Source organism: Lithobates pipiens, unplaced genomic scaffold (genome assembly GCF_037356315.1).
Source record: "Lithobates pipiens isolate NorthernLeopardFrog02 unplaced genomic scaffold, aLitPip1_a1.2 Scaffold_18, whole genome shotgun sequence".
Taxonomy (NCBI): domain Eukaryota; kingdom Metazoa; phylum Chordata; class Amphibia; order Anura; family Ranidae; genus Lithobates; species Lithobates pipiens.
This window is the reverse complement of record NW_027507758.1, coordinates 635709701-635734335: the sequence shown is the minus strand read 5'-3', so window position 1 is coordinate 635734335 and position 24635 is coordinate 635709701. Positions and strand designations below refer to the sequence as shown.

General features: G+C 43.8%; 2 protein-coding genes across 2 annotated transcripts in view; both read left to right on the top strand.

The window, feature by feature from the left end:
• Positions 1–23936, top strand: part of LOC143989660 (NACHT, LRR and PYD domains-containing protein 12-like) — a 31934-nt gene extending 7998 nt beyond the window's left edge. The window contains exons 2-5 of the mRNA XM_077489920.1: positions 9459–11175; positions 14914–15057; positions 18715–18891; positions 23591–23936. Coding sequence (XP_077346046.1) covers positions 9527–11175; positions 14914–15057; positions 18715–18891; positions 23591–23648 — 2028 coding nt within the window. The 5' untranslated portion in view covers positions 9459–9526 and the 3' untranslated portion in view covers positions 23649–23936. The remainder of the gene's footprint in view (positions 1–9458; positions 11176–14913; positions 15058–18714; positions 18892–23590) is intronic.
• LOC143989922 (uncharacterized) overlaps positions 1–24635 on the top strand; it is a 139157-nt gene that overhangs the window by 43547 nt on the left and 70975 nt on the right. The gene's annotated exons all lie outside the window — the stretch shown is intronic.

The window sequence follows — 24635 nt, the reverse complement described above, 5'->3', positions numbered from 1 at the left end:
ACCGCCTCCTTGTTCCCCTTGTCCACCACCTTGTCCGTGGCCACCCTGAGCCCTGCCTGCACCGCGGGAGGGGCCACAGTGGGTGCAGCCCCCCCAACAGCTCCCGTACTGCCTTACTTATTAGTTCGTAGAGGTTACAGCATATCATTACCGCTCACTGATTAGCTGCTGGAGGTTACAGCATATCATTACCGCTCACTGATTAGTTGCCAGAGGTTACCACATATTATTACTGCTCACTGATTAGTTGACAGAGGTTACACTATGCACGCCATAGTGAAAAATGGCCATTGTCTACATAGTGCTAAATATTGGGCATGGCTTAATAGAGAGTGGTTAAATAGAGTTTGAGATGACTTGCATATCATAGACCTCATGAGGTATGATGTCATGCATCTTGTCATTCCAAGACCAGCCAACTCTGGACAGGCTGGAGTGCTGCAGTGGAGAGGTGGTGAACAGGGTTGGCAACCACCCAGGACTTTTTTACTTAGAAAACCTAGAAAATGTACTGAGCAGCTGCATTTTTAAATGTGACATATGGCAGCAACGAATCTAAATCAATCGACATTTAAACAATATGTAAACATTAACAATACCCATAACAAGCAATCTTCCTAGCTTTACAAAGCCAGAATGACAAAAATTTGAGCATGACAGATTATGAAAGACCCGGAGAAAACACGTTCTGCAGCGCATGTAGCAAGCGATGGCAAATGGTTGCTAATGTCTGAACTTGAGCCTAGTCTTTGTATACACTGCAAGCCTATATCGCTGTTCTTTTACCAACAAAATACTCCTAATTACTGCACCACAACTGTCAACCTTTGCTGACCAGTTCATGATGTACGTCGGCACAATGGCACGGCTGGGCAAACGGGGTACGTCCCCTTTAAATCGCAGCCTAGTGGGCGTGTGCCCTCCGCATACTACGTGAGTGTGCCCGCTGGTACCACGGACTCGATGTCCGCCGGGGGCCCACAATCGTGTCACGGAGCGGCAGAACGGGAGATGCCTATGTAAACAAAGCATTTCCCTGTTCTGCCTAGCAGCATGACAGGGATCTACTGCTCCCTGTCATCGGGAACAGCGATCTCTGTCATGTTCTAGTGAGACAATCCCCCCTACAGTTACAATCACTCCCTAGGACACACTTAACCCCTCGATCGCCCCCTTGTGTTTAACCCCTTCCCTGCCAGTGTCATTTACACAGTAATCAGTGCATTTTTATAGAAATAAAGCAAATATACCGCGCTGTCTGCAATCAATATAAAAAGCAGCTAGCACAGCAATAGATCAATTGCAAAGAATGAAAACATGTGAACAGTAAGTGCAGTGCTCAGAGTAAATCTCAGAATAAACTGAAAAAATAAATTATATATATATATATATATATATATATATATATATATACACAAATGTGTATAGACACTAAATATATGTGTATAATAAACCAAAAATGTTATATATTATGTGACAATCAAGATATGAATGAATGATGTCCAATGAAGTGAAGGAAACAAAAAAAAATATTTTAAAAGTAAATTATAGTCCTTAGTGTTTGGGCAAGTGAACCAAACAATAAATTGTAGATATCCAAAACGAGGTTCAAAATAACTGACACTTGAACTGGATAACGATGTGACAAAGGAAAACGTGTTCTCCGTTTAATATATGTTTTTTTTATTTAGTGACGCTGTTTCTGCTCCCAACCTCTTCACAGTGAGGCTTGAAAAGAATTTGGCAGCGCTGGTTTGCTTGTTCCTGGAAGTGATGTTGTTTCCTATTCTGGCTCTCCAAAACGAGGCTTGGAACACATGTGGTGATGACATCCTGTCTGTTCCAGGAAGTGATATCACGTCCAGTTCCTGCCCTTCCAGAATGAGGCTTGGAGTGCAAGCCGTGGTGCCATTTTGTCAGTTTCAGGAAGTGGATGCTAATCCACACAATTGACACCTTGAGGCCGTGGCTCATTACCCAGGTACCTTTGTATTATATAAGTACAGTGACTACAGCAGAAGAGCACCCCAGATTATGTATTTTAAGATGAAACGCGTTGGGACAGTCTGCTGAAGTCACTGGTTTATTCCAAAGTGCTTTTTTATATACTAAAATGTGAGTGTATTTCCCCTTTTTTTTATTGAATAAATGACTTCTTATTTAAATGGAATTACACTATGTGCCTACTTCTTCCTTTTCATAAATGTGTCCTATTGGAGCAACTATCCATGTGGCTCTCTGTCTATTACCTATCCCATTGAGGTCCATTGTTGGAGTTGGGCTTCTGGTTGGAAGCCGTGTCCTCTGTGACAGTTTCCCCTGGGCGTATGGCCCTACAAGCCTGATTGACCCATTGGGTGTACACTAATTTGGGTTCAATTGCTCCGGTAAGCCTTTCGACTCTGATGGTGGATCACTTATCAAGTTTGGGCACATTTTCCTTTGTCACATCTGTAGCGGCCACAACCCTTTGCTGTGAGGCCTTGATTTATTGGCCTTACCTTCTCTCGGCCTGCTCTTCCACGTCTAGGGGTTCCCAGGGTTACTACCCAATGACTTGAACACTGACACAGATGAAGTCCTCTTTAAAGGGTTTTATTTTGCAATAATAACTTCCAAACAACACAGTCTCTTAGGGAACAGAGGGCACGGGTGAAGAACTCAGGCACACTGAACTGCAGGTCTAGCAAAGTCTCTAATTCCACCCAGAGAGTAGACGCTCGCAGCTGGGTACTTCAAGGCTGAACAGATCTCTAGCCAGAGATCATGGCAGTCACCACCTTGACTCAAAACTTGAAACAGGCCCATGAACGTGGACAAGTTGTAACTAAAAGGTGAACAGGAACCTTTTCCTCCGTACCTGGAACGTTTCCCGTCTCCTCAATGGTACTAGAAAAGCGTGAATTCGTCAATGTCCTTCCCAACTCATTAACCAGGCACTTCCCAGGATGCCAATTGCCGGCCCTCCTCCGAAGAGTCCTCTACCGGTCACTTCCACGTGTTGCGGTGCCTCTACAAGCCAAGAGCACACCCGGACACCTTGAATCCTCCCTCAGTTACTGCGCCTCGGACTAGCCGGGCCCGAGACTTGGGAACAGACGGATCCCTGCCCCAGTCCAGACGGGTCCATCGGGGGCCTTCCACAGGAACATGTTGCAGGGTATTGAACACCCCTCATGGGGCTACCCCGGTCCTGGAACCAGAACAGACCCCACGGGTCTCGCGAACTCCTCTCCCCGAACACGTGATCCACACCCATTAAGTACCCCTTCCCAGACTCCTCAGCGGGCCCCGGCACTCCCACTGATTGGTTCCGAGAAGGCTGATACTTAAACATTCAACCAGACCTGGTTCTGGCCTGTCATGTGCACCTCACCATTCACATGACCAGGCAATATATAATATATACATTTATTTTTTATGGTGCACGTATATTTAGTGTCTATACACATTGCCTGCACATATGTTGTTTGAGTTTCTTCCTGGATCGTGTGTGTGTGTATAATATTATTTTTTTTTTTCAGTTTATTCTGAGATTTACTCTGAGCGCTACTGTTCACAGTGCATTTTTATAGCACTGATCGCTGTATAAATGACAATGGTCCCAAAATAGTGTCAAAAGTGTCCGCCATAATGTCGCAGTCCCGATAACAATCGCAGATCGCCACCATTACCAATAAAAATAAATTAATTAATTAATAATAAAAAGGCCATAAATCTATCCCCTATTGTGTAGACGCTATAACTTTTGCACAAACCAATCAATATACGCACAAAATATAGCACAAAAAGACACAGAGGTGATCAAATACCACCAAAAGAAACCTCTATTTGTGGGGAAAAAAAGGACGTCAATTTTGTTTGGGTGCAACGTTGCACGACCGTGCAATTATCGGTTAAATTGGCGCAGTACCGAATCGCAAAAAGTGCTCTGGTCTTTCCGGGGTTGACCCTTGTAGTTATCTTCTCTAATTGGACAACCAAGCAGCCAATTGTTATTCACATAAGGGAACAAAATCCTTCTTATTGATTCCGTTCATCGCACTGCAAATTTGTTTATTTTTGTTTGTGTTCCTTCTTGGTGATGTCATCTCTGGTCATCTCCTGATGTCATGGCGACCTCTTCCTCCTCCTTACACGGTATGTGTGCTGATCCTGAAAATCTTTCTCAATGTTTTCCTCCATCTCACATCTCCAGAGATTGGACTTAGATTATAGGAGGTCTTATGTCTCCGTAGTCTGGCCTTTTTCTGTAGACATCTGGTCATTCCACCCCTTAGAAGAGTTCAGGAGTGTTCATCAATTCCACAATCACATTCCTGTGTCTTCAGATTTTTTTTATCATTGATTATGCTGATCTTCTGAGATCGCCCAGTGATCCATAATGACTGGATGACCCCAAATGTTATGGTTATTTGTGTAGTAGTCGGGGCAATCCAAAAATTGGCTGGGGTGCCAACATTGCGACCTTCCCTGGACAGGTAAGTGTCTATATATTAAAAGTCAACAGCTACAGTATTTGTAGCTGCCAACTTTTAATTTTTTTTCCCCAGGCGGAACTTCTCTTTAAGGCGCCAGATTCTAGGTATGTGCTTATAAACCTGCATAGAAACTTGGGGGCTTTTCTGCCCGCCACCCATGGTCACTGCAATGTGATGAGATGTTACCAGGAGACAAAGACACATCCTATCACATGTGTGGAGAAATAGGTGCAGGAGAGGCTTCAGTCTTCAGAAGGTTGGTGGGATGGTGGTGTCTGGAAGGATCTGCGACAATAATAACTCCCTTCTTTTTTTTTTCTACAAATGTACGAACTTTATTGAAACATTCACATGTCAGTAACATAAAACATATGCTGGGTATAATGAGACGTACAGACATACATGTTTACAACTCAGCAAAGCTGTACAAGGGGATGCCAGATAGACGTATCTAACGGGATAGCCTACTAAAATGGAGTACCTGACAGAGACCAGGAGAATAGTCTCACCTGAACCGGTGTGCCCCTAAACAGGCATGAGAGGATCTGGGTGGAGAAACTTCCATCTGTAAAGAACCCCACGAATCTATCCAGGATGACCAGATCTTGTCAAATTTACTCGGACAGTTTCTGTTGGTGTACGTTATGTTACACAAAAGGTAAAAAGCTGTTTATGGTATTTTTAGCATAGTAGCTAAACATTACTATGACATTACTATGACATTAGCATGGCATAGTACTGGCCTAGAGTATAAACACTTTTTTGTATATTTTCTGACAATTACATTCAACAGCATAACCTCCGGAGTTAGTACAAGGGTTGTCCCTGCAGCTTGATTAATATCCTTCAGAGCCCACTCCCAAAGGCCTTGCAAGAGGGGACAGGACCACATCATATGCAGAAAGGAAGCCTCAGGGACAGCACACCGTGGACATGACGAGGACCTATCAGGGTAGATATCTGTTAGTCTTTGTGGCATATAATAATCTCTGTGCAAATTTTAGTTGAATAAAACAGTCCCTAGCAAAAATCGAATTTGTGACATATGAAGAAACGCAGCTCTCCCAGTCCTCAGCGAGGGAAGGAATATCCTGTTGCAATTTTTTTAAAAACTGGTCAGTTTAGAGGATAGAGATATTGTGAGATGGAAGTATGAGGACAAGGGACCAATCGGGGCTTTTGACGACAGTCGGCTCTCTACTGGATCTGGCTCGAGTGTGACGCTATTGGGAAATTGGTGCTGGAAGGCATGTCTCACCTGCAAATATATACAGTGGTGTGAAAAAGTGTTTGCCCCCTTCCTCATTTCCTGTTCCTTTGCATGTTTGTCACACTTAAGTGTTTCGGAACATCAAACCAATTTAAACAATAGTCAAGGACAACACAAGTAAACACAAAATGCAATTTGTAAATGAATGTGTTTATTATTAAAGGTGAAAAAAAATCCAAACCATCATGGCCCTGTGTGAAAAAGTGATTGCCTCCCTTGTTAAAACATACTATAACTGTGGTTGTCCACACCTGAGTTCAATTTCTCTAGCCACATCCAGGCCTGATTATTGCCACACCTGTTCACAATCAAGGCATCACTTAAATAGGAGCTGCTTGACACAGTAAGGTCCACCAGAAGATCCTTAAAAGCTACACATCATGCCGAGACCCAAAGAAATTCAGGAACAATTGAGAAAGAAAGTAATTGAGATCTATCAGTCTGGAAAGGGTTATAAAGCCATTTCCAAAGCTTTGGGAATCCAGCGAACCACAGTGAGAGCCATTATCCACAAATGGCGAAGACATGGAACAGTGGTGAACCTTCCCAGGAGTGGCCGGCCGCCCAAAATTACCCCAAGAGCGCAGCGACGACTCATCCAAGAGGTCACAAAAGACCCCACAACAACGTCCAAGGAACTGCAGGCCTCACTTGCCTCAGTTAAGGTCAGCGTTCATGTCTCCACCATCAGGAAAAGACTGGGCAAAAATGGCCTGCATGGCAGAGTTCCAAGGAGAAAACCACTGCTGAGCAAAAAGAACATCAAAGCTCGTCTCAATTTCTCCACAACACATCTTGATGATCCCCAAGACTTTTGGGACAACGTTCTGTGGACCGATGAGACAAAAGTGGAACTCTTTGGAAGGTGTGTGTCCAAGTATATCTGGCGTAGAAGGAACACTGCATTTCATAAAATGAACATTATACCAACAGTAAAATATGGTGGTGGTAGTGTGATGGTCTGGGGCTGTTTTGCTGCTTCAGGACCTGGAAGACTTGCCGTGATAAAAGGAACTATGAATTCTGCTGTCTACCAAGAGATCCTGAAGGAGAATGTCCGACCATCTGTTCGTGTACTCAAGCTGAAACGATCTTGGGTTCTGCAGCAGGACAATGATCCTAAACACACCAGCAAGTCCACCACCGAATGGCTGAAGAAAAACAAAATGAAGACTTTGGAGTGGCCTAGCCAAAGTCCTGACCTGAATCCTATTGAGATGTTGTGGTATGACCTTAAAAAGGCCGTTCATGCTCGAAAACCCTCTAATGTAACTGAATTAGGACAATTCTGCAAAGATGAGTGGGCCAAAATTCCTCCAGGACGCTGTAAAAGCCTCATTGCACGTTATCGCAAACGCTTGGTTGCAGTTGTTGCTGCTAAGGGTGGCCCAACTAGTTAATAGGTTTAGGGGGCAATCACTTTTTCACACAGGGCCATGATGGTTTGGATTTTTTTTCACCTTTAATAATAAACACCTTCATTTACAAATTGCATTTTGTGTTTACTTGTGTTGTCCTTGACTATTGTTTAAATTGGTTTGATGTTCCGAAACACTTAAGTGTGACAAACATGCAAAGGAACAGGAAATGAGGAAGGGGGCAAACACTTTTTCACACCACTGTAATTGGAGAGACCATATGCATCTTTGAGTTCTGGAGAAGTACTCAACTTACCCCCCGTCACCAAGTGTTTCAGCCCCACTATGCCTCTAGAGGCCCATAAATCAGGGTCGGGTATACTACGCATATGTGGGAGGTTGGGATTACCCCGGGGAATGATGCAATGCCCTAGCTCGATGTCAAACTGTTATCGTTGTACGCATTAAAGTTGTGAACGCAGAGTGGGGCCTTACCCCGCCGAACACTAAATTACTGTAGTATTGTAGTGTATGACCCCATAATTGCCACCTCCAGAGGCACTGGGATGGGAGAACCACCATTGTACCATCACTAGGACAGCCGCCCAGTAGTACTGTTGAAAATTTGGGAGAGCCAGTCCACCCTGGCCCACTGGTAGCTGCAGTGTGGATATTGCCAGTCTGGGCACCCTCCCTAGACATATAAAGGAGATAACAATGGATTTTAGTCTATTAAAGAACGACCGCCATGTGCAAAACTGGACAATTCCTAAAAGGTTAAAGAGACTTAGGGCGGAAAATAATTTTTATTAAATTTACCCTGCCCACTGGAGTAAGAGGGAGGGATTTCCATCCCATACACCGCAAGAACAAAGTCAGCAGGGGCATCAGGTTCAGGTTAAAGTATGTGGTGAGTGGCCCGCCTATGCGTATCCCTAACACTAGTAACTCTTATGCCGCGTACACACGTAGCAGACTATCCGGCGGACTTAGTCTGTCGGACTGTCCGCCTGACTTTCCGAACGAGCTACTTGCCCACACATGGCACTTTTTCAGAGGACTAATACGGCATACTAAGTCCACTAGACTATCCTCCGTACTTTTGAAATGAACGGACTCGCCCACACACGCAGAAGAAAGTTCGCTCATTTTGAGCACGTGTCCAGGTAGCCGGGGCCAGTGAAGCCGGGGCCAGTGAAGGAGCGTCGCTGGCCCCATCACCTGGTATGGACTTAAAGGGGAACCCCTACGTCAAAAATCGGCGTGGGGTCCCCCCCAGGTCCATATCAGACCCTTATCCGAGCACGCTACCCAGCCGGCCAGGAAAGGGGGTGGGGACGAGCGAGCGGCCCCTCTCCTGAGCTGTACCAGGCCGCGTGCCCTCAACATGGGGGGGGGGTGCCTTGACCCCATGTTGATGAGGACAAGGGCCTCTTCCCGACAACCCTGGCCGTTGGTTGTCGGGGTCTGCAGGCGGGGGGCTTATAGGAATCCGAGAGCCCCTTTAATAAGGGGCCCCCGGATATCAGCCCCCCACCCTATGTGAATGAGTATGGGGTACAATTCACCTGTGAAAAAAAATGTAAAAAAAATACAACACACAAGGGTTAAAATAGTTTATTGCACAGCTCCGGGAGTCTTCCGTCTTTGGGGGTCTTCTCGCCGGACTCCTCCGCTATCTTCTGCTAGCTCTTTTACTAGCGGAGAAGCCCGGCTTTCTTCTTCGCCGCCGCCCTCTTCTTCCGACTTTGGGGGTCTTGTCCCCCTCTTCGGTTCTTCTTGCCGGGCCACCGCGCCTTCTTCTAGCTCTTTTACAAGCGGTGGCCCGGTCTTCTGTCGCCGCTGTCTTCTGGCCTTCTGTTCTTCTCTTCTGTTCTTCTCTTCTGAAGATGTTGCCTCGTCGCTCTCTCCGGACACAATGACAGAGAAGCGGCGTGCGGCGACTTATATAGGGACATCACCGGATGATGTCCCCCCCCATTATGATGTCACAGTCCCAGAGGATGCATCGTGTGTACGATGCATTAGTTATATTATACATTTCAGAGGTTTTTCAGGACTAATCACTTCCCTAATATTTCCACGCAAACTGAAGATGGCACATGACAACAGATTATCAGGTTAGTAGGACATCCAATGTTTGATATGAACATTTTGTTGTGTTGTAGTCTAGATAATGTGTCCATGGTTTGGCTTCTTCCAGAATCCTCCTGTATTTCACGGGATATCTTCTCTTAGGGTTCCATTCTTTGGGTTTTTGGTTACAATACAATATTTTCAACTCTGTCTTTATAAATACTATTTCATGTGTGTGTGAGGAATAAAATATTCTCCTTTTCTCTCATAAAGACATCACAAAGGAGCACAGACAGTCTGCAAAACAGACGTTCCAGAGGATTCCAGAATATAATTCCCATATGGGGGAGTCTGTTCATCTACAGAAAAGATTCACCAACTTGGCAATGATAAAGGGACCCCAGAATAAAGAGGAAAAAGAACAAGAAATAAGGAGTTCAGGCAGAAGATATCTACAGACCATGGAGAAAAGATCCTCAACCGCAATCCAGGCCCTCTTTGACCCTGATGAAGATGGTTTCATCCCTAACACTGTGGTGTTACAAGGACCTGCTGGGATTGGAAAAACAATGACTTCCAAGAAGATCATGCTGGACTGGACCTCTGGGGATCTCTACAAAGACAAGTTTGACTTTGTGTTTTATCTCAGCTGTAGAGAAATCAACACCATCCCTGGAAACATAAGTCTTGTGGGACTTTTATCCAGAGCCTGCAGACTGACTACAGGTGACCTGGTGTCTATTCTGAAGGATCCTGAAAGTCAGAGAAAAGTTCTCACTATAGTTGATGGGTTTGATGAACTAAGGTGGACCATGGAGGAGAAATCTGAGGGTTTTCTTGACATTTCTATGGAAACCCACAAAGAAATAATTCTCCAAAGATTGCTCAGGAGACAGGATCTCCCACAATCTTCTCTGATCATCACCACAAGGTCACTTGCCATGAAGAAACTTAACACATTCATTGCTGATTCTCGCAATGTGGAAATCCAGGGATTTACGAGGGAAGATCGAGAGGAATATGTCCATAAATTCTTTGGAAATAAAGAAGATGCAGACAAGGTTCTCAGTATAATAAAAGACAATGACATTCTGCAAACCATGTGTGCCATCCCCATCACATGCTGGGTTGTCTGCACCATAATGAAACAAGAAATAAAAAAAGATTTGGATTTCATTCGGTGCAATACGATGACTTCAATTTACCTTCTCTACCTGGAGGTTTTACTAACCCATCACAGCAAGAAGGAGCAGTCTGTACACAGGAAACAAACCTGCCTGAAGAAGTTGTGTGCCCTGGCCAATCAGGGAGTTCTGACCCAACAAATCGTATTTGAGAAGAAAGATCTAGAAAGACATGGACTTTCTCTGGATGAGGTGGAGTCTGTATTTCTAAATGAGAACATCTTTCATTGGGATGTCCACACCCAGACCTGCTACAGCTTCATCCACCTGAGTGTACAGGAGTTCCTTGCTGCTCTCTATTATGCTATGGATGATTGGTTTGGATTTATGGACGGTACTCTCCTTCCAGAGATCTGTAAAGGGGAATCGCTCTTTGGCTTCATTTCAGATTTCCCACATTTAGCATTAGCTGTACAATTCCTGTTTGGTCTCTTAAATGAAAATCAGATGAAAACCTTCTCAGACATCACAGGAATCAACATCTCACTGCGAGCCAGACCTGCAATGATAGAATGGGCCATGAAGGACACTGATGAGATTTTCTCTACTCATACCATCTTCTGCCTGTACGAGACTCGAGATGAGGACTTCATTAGGAGCATCATGTCTGGTTGCTCAAGTTTGTATCTGTCTGGCTCAGGTACTGATCCCTCGTGGATGGACAGCAATTATTCCAAGCAGCTGAGCTATTGCTTGAAGACTTTGAGGAGTGAAAGTTTGCAGTCTTTACATTTTGGAAGGCTCACCGTGAATACAGAGTGCCAGAAAATCCTATCTCCATTCCTACACAGGTGTAATGTGGTTCGGTAAGTGAGTGTGAGGATATCTTAACTGAATTCGGAGAATGGGCAAGAACCTGCATACAGTATAATGGTGATTATCAGACACCTTCTCCACCTACCACACTTGTTAGAAGTCCTCGGAACGTGTGCTTTCCTCAGCCCTAAATGGTGGTTCCACCCCCATATCACCGTATATATAACTTCCGGTAACAATCACATCATATTAAGCCTTTTTCTGACATGCAATAATTTATCACACACAGGATAACATTTCACCAAAATTTACTAAATCCCCCTCCCCAAAACTTCACATTTTCTAAAAGCAGAAGATCTGATGGAATAAAAATATAGTCTTTATTTTTATTGGGTAAGTGGGTATAGTGCTCCTGCGCTATAATCAAAGAAAACAAAAAAAAAAAGGTACAAAAATTATAATATAAATACCACAATTTATATATCCCAACTGGGGATATGATAAAGTGAAAAAGTATATATCGGTATGGTGCTAATGTACTACAATACACCACCACTTCTTTAAATTAACCACTTGCCAGCCTCTCTCTCTCTCTCTCTCTCTCATATATGGCGGCAGGTCGGCTCTCCTGCGTAAACCGCCATACGGGCATGTGATACTGTGGGCACGCCCGCCACCAGTGGCATGCCCGCTGCACACCGCGGGAGGGTGCCTGCAGGTCCCGTGGCCTCTGTCCGCCAGCCACCCGTGATCACGGTACATGGAGGCAGAACAGGGATCTGCCTATGTAAACAAGTCGGATCCCCGTTCTGACAGGGGAACACTCAGATCTGCTGTTCCCAGTGATCAGGAACAGCGATCTGTTAGTTGTCCCAGGCAGCCCATCCCCCACACAGTTATAACACACCCAGTAAACACAGTTTACCCCTTGATCATCCCCTAGTGTTAACCACTGGTGGCCCGTGCCCACCCTGCACGGGTGCCGCCCTCTCTATGCATGTGCCCGGCCCCTTGCAGGTCACCGGACACATGAAATACTATGATGGGGATAGGCAGGGTATTTTTAAGCACGTGATTAGCTCTAATAGGCTTCAAAATAGGGTGGGCATGGGGCGCAGTGGCTGCATATGATGGATGCAGTGGCTGCATATGATGGGTGCAGTGGCTGCATATGATGGGTGCAGTGGCTGCATATGATGGGTGCAGTGGCTGCATATGATGGGTGCAGTGGCTGCATATAATGGGTGCAGTGAGGCTGCAATTATTTTTTAGAATTTTTCAGTTTGTTTGCGACCCCCCTAAAAATTTAGAGCACCAGCCGCCACTTGTATTAACCCCGTCCCTGCCAATGCATTTGATCAATGTAATAATGTCACTGGTCCTCAAAGTGTCACTTGGGGTCAGATTTGTCCGCCTCAATGTCGCATTTTTTTTTTTTTTTGTATGTATTATAGCAGAAAGTAAAAAAAAAAAATATTTTATTTTTTTTCAAAATTGTCGCTTTTTTTTTTGTTTATAGCTCAAAAAATAAAAACCACAGAGGTGATCAAATACCACCAAAAGAAAGCTCTATTTGCTTGCACGACTGCGCAATCGTCGGTGAAAGTGATGCGGTGCCGTATCACAATGGCCCGGTCATTAATGTGGTAAAACCTTCCGGGGCTGAAGTGGTTAAACGTTTAACCAAAATAAAAATTACACTTGTTTTCCCCCACATGCATGTGAGATTCCACTAAAAGCATAAAACTAAAAACATGTTTAGTGTACTACAATAACCCTCCCTCCTTAAAATAACAACAATTTCTATAAAGTGTCAACATAATCATAACTTCAATTAAAAATTAAATTAAAATTAAAAGCCCAATGCAAAAACAATCTTTGTGCAATTATTCCATGTAAAGTCAGCAAAAAGTGCTTCAATAAAGTGTGGAAAAATGGTGAAATCTTCATTCTTCATCCAAATGACCACATGTGCTTCTCCACCCCGAACACCTCACCCACCAAATCTCCTTCACCCCTTATTTGTGGTATCAATACGCGCATTTATATATATATATATATATATATATATATATATATATATATATATATATATATAGTGTGTATGTGTCGTTTCTCTCTGGTACTTCCTTCCTCCTATTATCAGACGTTTTCCGGACACATGAGATACGTTCTTGACGGGGAGGAGAGCTTAGCACATAACTTGTTTATTCTCAACACAGTTCTGCTGTGTGGAGGGGGGTGTGTTCCTTTCCTTCAATCAGCTCTCATACACTAACTGCAGCTCTCCACCCCTCCTCTGTGATACTGACAGACAGAGAAGGATTTTGACATAATTCTGCCCTTTTGAAGGGGTGTAGGGAAGAGAAGACCGCAGACAAACAAGTAAAACTTATGTAGGAGGATTTGATTCATCTCTGTGCATCATCTGAGGCCAATCACTTCACTGGGTATATGAGAGGGTTTACATCCACTTTAAGATATCCACCTCTTGTCTTGACTTTTGTCTATTGTTAAGGTTTTTTACTTGTTTATTACTATCAAAAGGAAGGCGTGGTACAAGGGAGGGGAAGGGGATGTACAAGGAAGGGGATTTACAAGGAAGAGAATATGGGTTGTGGAAGGGGGAGGGGATGTACAAGGAAGGGAAGGGGTTCTATGATGAAAGGGGAGGGGTTTTATAAGAAGGAGTCGTTTTGGCTGTCATATTTATAAATACGTTTCTGGCATCCATTGTGTCCATGGCCTCATCTACAACCTCTTACTGCCCCACCATAATGGTTCCAGCTGTAGTGGTAAAAAAAGGAGATTTATTCTTCTGGAGAAACCTAGAATCCCCGGAGTTAATCCAATTCCTCTGTTTAGAAATAGGGGTTTCTAAGATTCATCCACCTTGAAATCCTTTCTTTCACTACAAATCCAATCTTCTCTCCTTGGAAATATCTTCCACGAATATTGGAGACAGTACGGACACAGGCAGTTAAGTTCCTCTTCTTCATTTATCTCTTTTCTCATCTTCCAAAATACAGCACAGACCCCAAACATGAAAGGATGATGGCGGGGGGGGGGGTCTTGTTATTATCAGTACACATATAGAGAGTTCCCCTGAAACTGTATGGGGTGAGATGAGCAGTAGGGTGAAATAATGACTGAAATCCCTCACATTTGTCTTCATAGGTCCCCCCCAGTATTGTGATATTATGTCCCATTAATAGATTATATTACCTTACGCGTGTGACTGCACCTCGTAGAGTTTGCCATTTGCAATGGTGCCGTCTGACATGCCACCCTCCTCCTGCTAGGTTGGGTGTGATCTGCCAATCATTCATTGGTGGAAAGAAGGGGCGTGCCCAGCCATGGGAGGGAAAGCTTAGTGTTCAGAGATCTGGGGGTGGAAACAATATCAGGGGTGTGACATCATCATCATCATCCCAATATTGGAGGGACCAATTGTCTGCAGAAGTGGGTGGAGATGGGAATGTATGTATTACATTTTATATCTGGAACCAAACTGGTGTTCCAGAATTTTCCAGAAACTGTTGATAAATGGAGGCCCCTATTTAGATAGGCCGGAGATCCTGTATATATAACAGGGGCCTCCTTTTTAAGTTTTGTCTGAAGTGTGACTTCAAAGACTAGCCAACAATGAAGAGTCTTCATCGGTATGATACTCCAGAGCCAGAGCTAAGGCAGCCATGGGGAAGGGAAATGTTGGTTGTTACATTTATTCTTGTTGTTAGAGGTAATACATTCTTGGTGGTAATTATTATCTCATTATTGGGTTTTAGATTTTACAATTGTACTATAACTAGTAAAGATTGCACAGGAGAGGACAAAGCAGAAGATGCAGAAGAGTCCTCTTCAGAAGATAAAATTAAGTCTACTAATATCTCCTTTCTGATTAACCCAGAGAGTAAAATTCAGGAATTACGGTAAGAGAAGTCTTTGATCCTACAGTGATCGGGAAATGTGATGTCTTGTGATTATTCCCATCTCTCAGTGTTTCCTTATATCTCTGGGTGTCTTCCATCCTCACTAATGTAGAATCTTCCATCACCCGTCCTCTTTTCACCTCTTCTTTTATTGGAAATTTTATCTTTGTAATCTCATCCATGGGATTTGGGGTTCCCCTAAAAGGATAACTGTGACCAGGCTATGAAGATATGGAATGAACATCCATATACCTAACAACAAGCTGTAAATGCTATTTAAAACAAACACTCACTGACCTCTGTAGCTACAGACACCAGGGAACAATTCAGCCTTAAAATTCACAGAATATCCAGTGAAGTCCCTTAAGGTGGATGGGTTTAAGCAATCTTCTCCCCCCTCTCCTTTCTCTCCTCTAAGTCAGGGATCTCCAAACTACGGCCCTCCAGTTGTTGCGGAACTACGCGTCCCATGAGGCATTGTAAAATTCTGACATTCACAGACATGACTAGGCATGATGGGAATTGTAGTTCCTGAACAACTGGAGGGCCATAGTTTGGAGACCCCTGCTCTAAGTCAATCAGCTGTGATTGTATTATAATGGTCGGTGCCAACATAAGGCTGCTTAGAGAACCAGGACTGGGAGGCAGTAAGACCCCTTTCACACTGGGGCGTTTTTCAGGCGTTTTGGCGTTAAAAAAAGCGCCTGTGAAGCGCTTGAAAGAAGCCTCATCTGCAATCCCATTGTGAAAGCCCAAGTGCTTTAGGAGCCCTTTCACAATGTCAGCGCCCGAGAAACACTCATAAAGGGCCACTTAAACTAGCAGAGCTTTACCAGCGTTTTTCGAGCACTATTGGGGAGTTTTTAACCCCATGCTAGTTGGCAAATAAAGGGTTAAATGTGCCCGCAAAACGCTGCTGCCAAAATCGCTTTTCAGGCGGTTACCATTGAATTCAATGGGAAGGGGCGTTTTAGGAGTGGTGTATTCACCGCTCCAAAATCGCTGCAAAGAAGCTTCTTGCAGGACTTTTTTTTTATGCCATGCCAGCGCAGCGCCTTGGTGTGAAAGCACTCGGGCTTTTACATTGGGATTGCAGTTGCGGCTTCTTTCAGGCACTTTTTTTTAAAGCTAAAGCGTCTGAAAAACGCCCCAGAGTGAAAGGGATCTCAGTGTGAAAGCACTTGGGCTTTTACATTGGGATTGCAGTTGCGGCTTCTTTCAATCGCTTTACAGGCGCTTTTTTTTAACGCTAAAGCGCCTGAAAAACGCCCCAGTGTGAAAGAGATCTAAAATGCGAATCCCTCCAAGCAGAAGAGGGGACAGAATTTTGTCTCAGGACTGTGACCAATGAGGGTCCCCTCTCCCCTTCCCTCCACTGCATTCCAATCCTCATCACCCCATTACCCTGTTAACCCCCGGAGACATATGACCGTCCCCTCCATCCATCCCAGCCCCACCCCCAGAGAGTGATGTCACTGTCCTGGACCCCGCCTCACCTGCAGAGATGGGTACAGAGTGACTTGACCAGATGATCAGTGTTGTGGGGCGCCAACTATAATGATGGTGAAGATGGTGAGGACACTATACAGGATGTGAAAAAAATATATAAAATCACTTGCACAAGGAGAAAAAACAAAAATACTGAGTTGCTGCTGCTTTAAATGGTCTATGAACTCATGTACCATTTGTTAAGGTTAGTTGTTGTAAAAGCTCTGCGCCTACCCTTTCTGTGTGAAAGTGCAACAAAATATATACTGTATATGCACAAAGAAACCAATACATAAAGTATAGCCAATACTAGTAAAGTGCTATTAGTGCAAAATAAAGTGCATGTGAATATTAAGAAAGTGTAAAAATTAGAACTATAAAGTGCAAAAAAAAAAAAAAAGCATCCATCAAGAAATATCTAAAGTCTCAATAGTGATTCTGCAGCTATTGTTATCCTTATAGAAATATCTTCAACCAGCGCTCCGTGCATCCACATATATTCCACACTCACCCGCCACTGTGGACCCCCCTGAGTGTATACTGAGGTGGGTCAAACAGGCTTCAATTTACTGCTGTATCGCCAACCCAGAACAATGGATCACCATCTTAAATGTAACTCCTAGAAAGAAAAGACCATGGACAACACCATAGCGTAACTCTATTTTATTATTAAACGATACAAAAATATTATAAAAATGCCCACTCAGAAAGAGGGTGCCTTATCCCGGCACCAGGAATAATAAGCCGATTCTCAACAATGGCGGCCGCTGCTCCGTGACTTCTGGGATTCGGCGTGCATTTCCACTAAAACGGAAGTGATGTGGTTACGGAAAGTTCCTGCCCCTACGTGTTCTATCACACAAAGGATGTCATTGGGAGGCGTGGCCATCCGCGTCATCTCCTCCGTGTTATACGCTACAGCAGGGATATGCAATTAGCGGACCTCCAGCTGTTGCAGAACTACAAATCCCATGAGGCATAGCAAGACTGACAGCCACAAGCATGACACCCAGAGGCAGAGGCATGATGGGACTTGTAGTTTTGCAACAGCTGGAGGTCCGCTAATTGCATAGCCCTGCTCTACAGTTATTTACAATTGGACCACGCTTACCAGCATGGGTAAATTTAACAAAATAATCCAAACTGTGTTTCTAACCCCTTGGCAGATGTTTTTGCATATTAAAACTATTTTACAATAGAGTTGAACTTACGAATTATATATATATATATATATATATATATATATATATATATATATATATATATATATATATATATATATATATATAAAATATATATATTAGTGTGTGTGTATATAATAACATTTAATATGTTCCCTGTAAATATACCTAATTGGACTAAAGGAGTTGCTTTGATATCCACTATAAATTATGAGCTTTAATAATCCACAATTAAAAAATGTAAGTTGATGTCAATATTCAACACATATTGACATCGACTTGAATAGTTTCATTACCACGTACGCTGCAATGTACCCACAACAGTGTAACTCCAGACTTATGCCCCGTACACACGATCGGAATTTCCGACAATAAAACCGTGGAATTTTGTTCGAAGGTTGTTGGCTCCAGCTTGTCTTGCATACACACGTTCACACAAATGTTGGCCAACAAATACGAACGTAGTGACGTACAAGACATTCGGCGAGCTGATAAAAAAAAAAAGTTCAATAGTCATGCACCACCCTTTTGGGCTCCTTCTGCTAATGATGTGTTTGGTGAGCATTGATTCCGAGCATGCGTGGACTTTTGTGCGATGGACTTGTGTACACACGATCGGAAAGTCCGACAACAAAAATTTGTTGGTGGAAAATTTGCGAACCTGCTAACCATCATTTTGTTGGAGGAAAGTCCGCCGAACAAATGTTCGATAGAGCGTACACATGGTCGGGCTTTCCACCAACAAGCTCACACCCAACATTTGTTGTCAGAAAATCCGATCGTGTGTATGCGGCATGAGACTTTTTAGGTGGGTGACAATTTACCTCCATTTCACAGGGGAGGTCCAACCAATCTTCCATGAAATCATCCCTCCAAATGTCCCAACATTTCATTTTCTAAGAGGCCGCCCACTGATTATTCATTGGACGTTTCTACTTCTGACCGTCACTGGAAGAAAAGGTCACCTCTTTTCTTTTTCTCCCACCAGTATTGAAGGCTGTAATGTGACATTGGCATGCTATGATGATCTTTGCTCACTTATCACCACAAACCCAACTCTGACTTGGCTATGGATAAGATTGGATGAAGATAAAAAGATGTCCGACTCAGAAGTGTATCATTGTGTATCATTCCTCCGGAATGCAGGCTTCTCTACGTATGGAGGGTAAGAAGTGTTATATTGGAGGTAACACACATACTAAGTCTTAGAATGTGAATAGTAAAATGTAGGCAACATTGGATGGTGATGAGATGATGGAAGTGGGACGTTGTTGGGAGGTCTTCTGACACCCGGGCTGCACTGTAATGAAAATGGAAACATTCTATACAATTTCTGTAGAACCCATTGGAGGTTGCTGTAGTTATATAGATAAATGAGAGAGATGATTGAGATTTCCTGTGCCCGTCATAGATTTCCCAGATAATGGAAAATTGATTCTTGGCTTTTTTTTTTGTTTTTGTTTTTTATTGTTTTTTTTTTTTAAAGGTGTCTATTTAAAAGTATTTTTTTCCAGAAACACAAAAAATGAACAACAAAATACAAAGGCACCATAGATACAGGGTGTAATACGTAAATACAACCTGTAGACATATCTGGCACCATTGGATAAACTGAGATATTAAAGAGCCTCCAAATTCCAACACAATCGCTCGAGACTGGTGATGAGAGTATCCAGTACCAAGCCATAGAAATTTAGGTGCCAAGAACCCCAACTACAACCAAGCTTGCACACATACACACACACACACACATACACACACACACACCACACAACAGTGCCATGTTCCCCAGACTAATCAAAGCAGAAATTTAAGTACAACAGCCCACCCAACCAATACCCATTAACCATGAAGAACCAAAGACAACATGGAAGCAGACCTTGATCCAGTAGGCTGTGAAGACAAGACTGTACCCCAAAATGATTTAGAGACATCCAACCAGGGTTGCCATATTTTGGTAAATTTCTTAAAGCATGCTCGACTTTTGTATATTAACATAAATTTGGGTAGCTCCCCATTAATAATACGGGTATGACCCGTTGGAGGAATAGCGTCCTTGCAATGTAGCAAGATTACTTTACGTGCATAAAACAATACTATGCATAGCAGAGTCCAGGCATGAGTCCTAGGTACAAAGTCAATCAATATACCTAAATGTCCAACTTCCGAGGTCTGAGGTATTGGAAGATTAAGCGTATGCTCAAAAAAACAAAACAAATATATTCTGCCAGAAAGTTGTCAGTTCTGGACAGTTCCAAAACGTGGAGTAGATCAGCATCAGCAAGTCTGCATCTTGAACAAACCACAGCCGATCCTAAGCCCATATGAGACCGTTTAGCTGAAGTATAATGTAAATGATGGATAAACTTAAATTGATCTGCAGTGCTAATAACGTCGTGAAAACAGACCTCGGTAGATTCTTCCCAGGCCTCCTCAGAAAGCTCAGGCAATAACAATTTGCGATGATAATTCTGGAATGGGTCAGCCCCACCCAATGAAAGACCACTATAAAATGTTGTTACCAGATTGTTAAGTCTTCTGTTGGAGACTCCGTGAGCTCTATGGTCCAAAGTCCCAAACTGCGTCCAAATAGCACGCTGAAGCATCAGATACTTAAAAAATAATGTATCATCAATACCATGACCACCCTTTAGAGCAGGGGTAGGGAACCTTGGCTCTCCAGCTGTTTTGAAACTACAAATCCCATCATGCCTCTTCCTCTAAGAGTCATGCCTGTGATTGTTAGGGTCTTGCAATGTCTCATGGGACTTGTAGTTTTAAAACAGCTGGAGAGCCGAGGTTCCCTACCCCTGTTTTAGTGTTACAAAAGATTTCCAGTGACTATATGAGAGAGGTGAGTGATACCAAAATGACCCAACCAGTTCACGTCAGGTTAGGGTTTTCTATAATGGAGTTTGCGGTGACCTCCCTTGAGGCGGCAGTGTAAATGGAGAATTGATTCCTGATCCCAAGTTTTATCATTACAGATGGGGGGGGGGGGGGGGGGGGAGTGAGCAACATCAGATCCAGCATTTATAGAAAGGTCCTACCACAAGGTTTTACCATTAAAAAAAAAAAACTTGTAATACTTCACCCCACACTGTCTATCCAATGTGTCAGTATAACTGAGCTAATCAGATGTGTGTTCTTGGCCTGTACACATGACAGCCCAGCACACCAGGCATGCAGTCAATGGTTGGATGACCATGAGTGTGAGGGCCCCTCAGTATTAAGTTGGTGATTCACAAGGTGGTAGGGGCCCTATAAATGGGGGACACTTATCAAACCCCTAAAGTATGAGGACAGAGGGGATGGTTTGGTGTATTTGCATACTGGGGTCAGTTATGAAGAGATGAGATCACACATCCCACCATCTACATCAGATCTACAACCAGCATAGGAGACCACTGACGGAAATTGTACAGCTGCAGATTTGTGCATTACACATTGCACACATTTCCAGGAATATAGAAAAAATACTCCCCAGTAGTGTGTATAAAAATGTCCCTAATTTCTTACAGAATACAGTACGAGCACCCTTTTTCCGTAGTTTCTTACAAAGAACAGTACAAGCACCCCCTTTTCCATAATTTCTTTTAAAGCATAATACAAGCTCCCCTTTTCCATCATTTCTTACAGAGCACAGTACGAGCTCCCCCTTTTCCAACATTTCTTACAGAGCACAGTACAAGCCCCCCTTTTCCATCATTTCTTACAGAGCACAGTACAAGCCCCCCTTTTCCATCATTTCTTACAGAGCACAGTACGAGCCCCCCTTTTCCATCATTTCTTACAGAGCACAGTACAAGCCCCCCTTTTCCATCATTTCTTACAGAGCACAGTACAAGCCCCCCTTTTCCATCATTTCTTACAGAGCACAGTACAAGCCCCCCTTTTCCATCATTTCTTACAGAGCACAGTACGAGCCCCCCTTTTCCATCATTTCTTACAGAGCACAGTATGAGCTCCCCCTTTTCCCTCATTTCTTACAGAGCACAGTACGAGCCCCCCGTTTTCTATCATTTCCTATAGAGCACAGTACAAGCCCCCCTTTTCCATCATTTCTTACAGAGCACAGTACAAGCTCCCCTTTTCCATCATTTCTTACAGAGCACAGTACGAGCCCCCCTTTTCCATCATTTCTTACAGAGCACAGTACGAGTGCCCCCCTTTTCCATCATTTCTTACAGAGCACAGTATGAGCTCCCCCTTTTCCCTCATGTCTTACAGAGCACAGTACAAGCTCCCCCTTTTCCATCATTTCTTACAGAGCACAGTATGAGCTCCCCCTTTTCCATCATTTCTTACAGAGCACAGTACAAGCCCCCCTTTTCCATCATTTCTTACAGAGCACAGTATGAGCTCCCCCTTTTCCATCATTTCTTACAGAGCACAGTACAAGCCCCCCTTTTCCCTCATGTCTTACAGAGCACAGTACAAGCTCCCCCTTTTCCATCATTTCTTACAGAGCACAGTACGGGCCCCCCCTTTTCCATCATTTCTTACAGAGCACAGTATGAGCTCCCCCTTTTCCCTCATTTCTTACAGAGCACAGTACGAGCCCCCCGTTTTCTATCATTTCCTATAGAGCACAGTATGAGCTCCCCCTTTTCCATCATTTCTTACAGAGCACAGTACAAGCTCCCCTTTTCCATCATTTCTTACAGAGCACAGTACGAGCGCCCCCCTTTTCCATCATTTCTTACAGAGCACAGTACGAGCTCCCCCTTTTCCCTCATGTCTTACAGAGCACAGTACGGGCCCCCCTTTTCCATCATTTCTTACAGAGCACAGTACGGGCCCCCCTTTTCCATCATTTCTTACAGAGCACAGTACGGGCCCCCCCTTTTCCATCATTTCTTACAGAGCACAGTACGGGCCCCCCCTTTTCCATCATTTCTTACAGAGCCCAGTACGGGCCCCCCTTTTCCATCATTTCTTACAGAGCACAGTATGAGCTCCCCCTTTTCCATCATTTCTTACAGAGCACAGTACGGGCCCCCCCTTTTCCATCATTTCTTACAGAGCACAGTACAAGCTCCCCTTTTCCAAAATTTTTTACAGAGCACAGTACAAGCCCCCCTTTTCCATCATTTCTTACAGAGCACAGTACAAGCCCCCCCTTTTCTATCATTTTTTACAGAGCACAGTACGAGTGCCCCCCTTTTCCATCATTTCTTACAGAGCACAGTATGAGCTCCCCCTTTTCCCTCATGTCTTACAGAGCACAGTACAAGCTCCCCCTTTTCCATCATTTCTTACAGAGCACAGTACGGGCCCCCCCTTTTCCATCATTTCTTACAGAGCACAGTATGAGCTCCCCCTTTTCCATCATTTCTTACAGAGCACAGTACGAGCTCCCCCTTTTCCATCATTTCTTACAGAGCCCAGTACGAGCTCCCCCTTTTCCATCATTTCTTACAGAGCACAGTACGGGCCCCCCCTTTTCCATCATTTCTTACAGAGCACAGTATGAGCTCCCCCTTTTCCCTCATTTCTTACAGAGCACAGTACGAGCTCCCCCTTTTCCATCATTTCCCACAGAGCACAGTACGAGCCCCCCCCCTTTGCATCACTTCTTACAGAGCACAGTACGAGCCCCCCTTTTCCATCATTTCCTACAGAGCACAGTACGAGCCCCCCCCCCCTTTCCATTTCTTACAGAGCACAGTACGTGTCCCCCTTTTCCATCACTTCTTACAGAGCACAGTATGAGCTCCCCCTTTTCCATAATTTCTTACAGAGCACAGTACGAGCCCCCCCTTTTACATCACTTCTTACAGAGTACAGTACGAGCTCCCCCCTTTTCCATCATCACAGCAACGTTTCCTCATCTAAAACTCGAATTTTATTCTTCTGTGAAGGTGTGGAGGATACTGGTATGCATCTATAGACAGAAGAGGAAGAAGAAGAAGAAGATGAGAAAGTTGTCTTTGGGAACTCCTCCTCTCCTCTGCAGGTAATACAAGAGACGAGAGAAGAGAATGTCCAGAATTAAATCATATCAGATTAACCTGTTCATGACACTAATTATTCATCATTTTCTTCACATGATGGTGATGATGATTCTACTGACTGATATCTACTAAAATTTATTCCGGAATGATCTGAGCAGTGTTCTGTCCTTCTGATTTCTCCATTTTATATTGTATTGTTACTCCTTTAATGTATTCTTTACTACAAAATAAAAATGTGGATTTTGGCTCTTTACCCAAAGACTGCCATCACTGAGACCAGCGCACTGGAAAATTTATTTTCATGACATGAAGACATTAAACACTCCGGGCTCCATTCACTAAAGCAGACGGCATGCAGTATTTAGGTGTTTGGACTCATTTTCCCTAAATATTGCATGTGATGCTAAAAATGTTGATTCACTGCCACAATATGCAGGATGTACCTCACAACTACCCAAACACTCGGTAAATACCATATAAAATGGCACTAAAGTCAAATCACAGAAGGAAATAAATAAATAAATGGTTGAGGTCTATAAGTCACAGTCCATGCATGCAGTGAATTGGGAATTATTCAAAAAGACTGATCAAACTGCAAAATAGCAACAGACCGCATTGATCCATGAAAGACAGAAGCTGTGAGACAAATCAGATTTATTTTTACGAGGAGGTAGGTAAAACAGGGGGGTGGCTGTGGACGTGGTATACTTGGGACAGGGGGGTGGCTGTGGACGTGGTATATTTGGGACAGGGGGGTGGCTGTGGACGTGGTATACTTGGGACAGGGGGGTGGCTGTGGACGTGGTATACTTGGACCGAGGGGTAGCTGTGGTTGGAGGGGTATCTGTGAACATGGTAGACTTGGACATGGTTCCCCCACACACGGCTAATGTGTAAGGACAAGTCTAAAGGCTGGAAAAACCAGTTTGTAAATGTATAGAAAACTGGATAA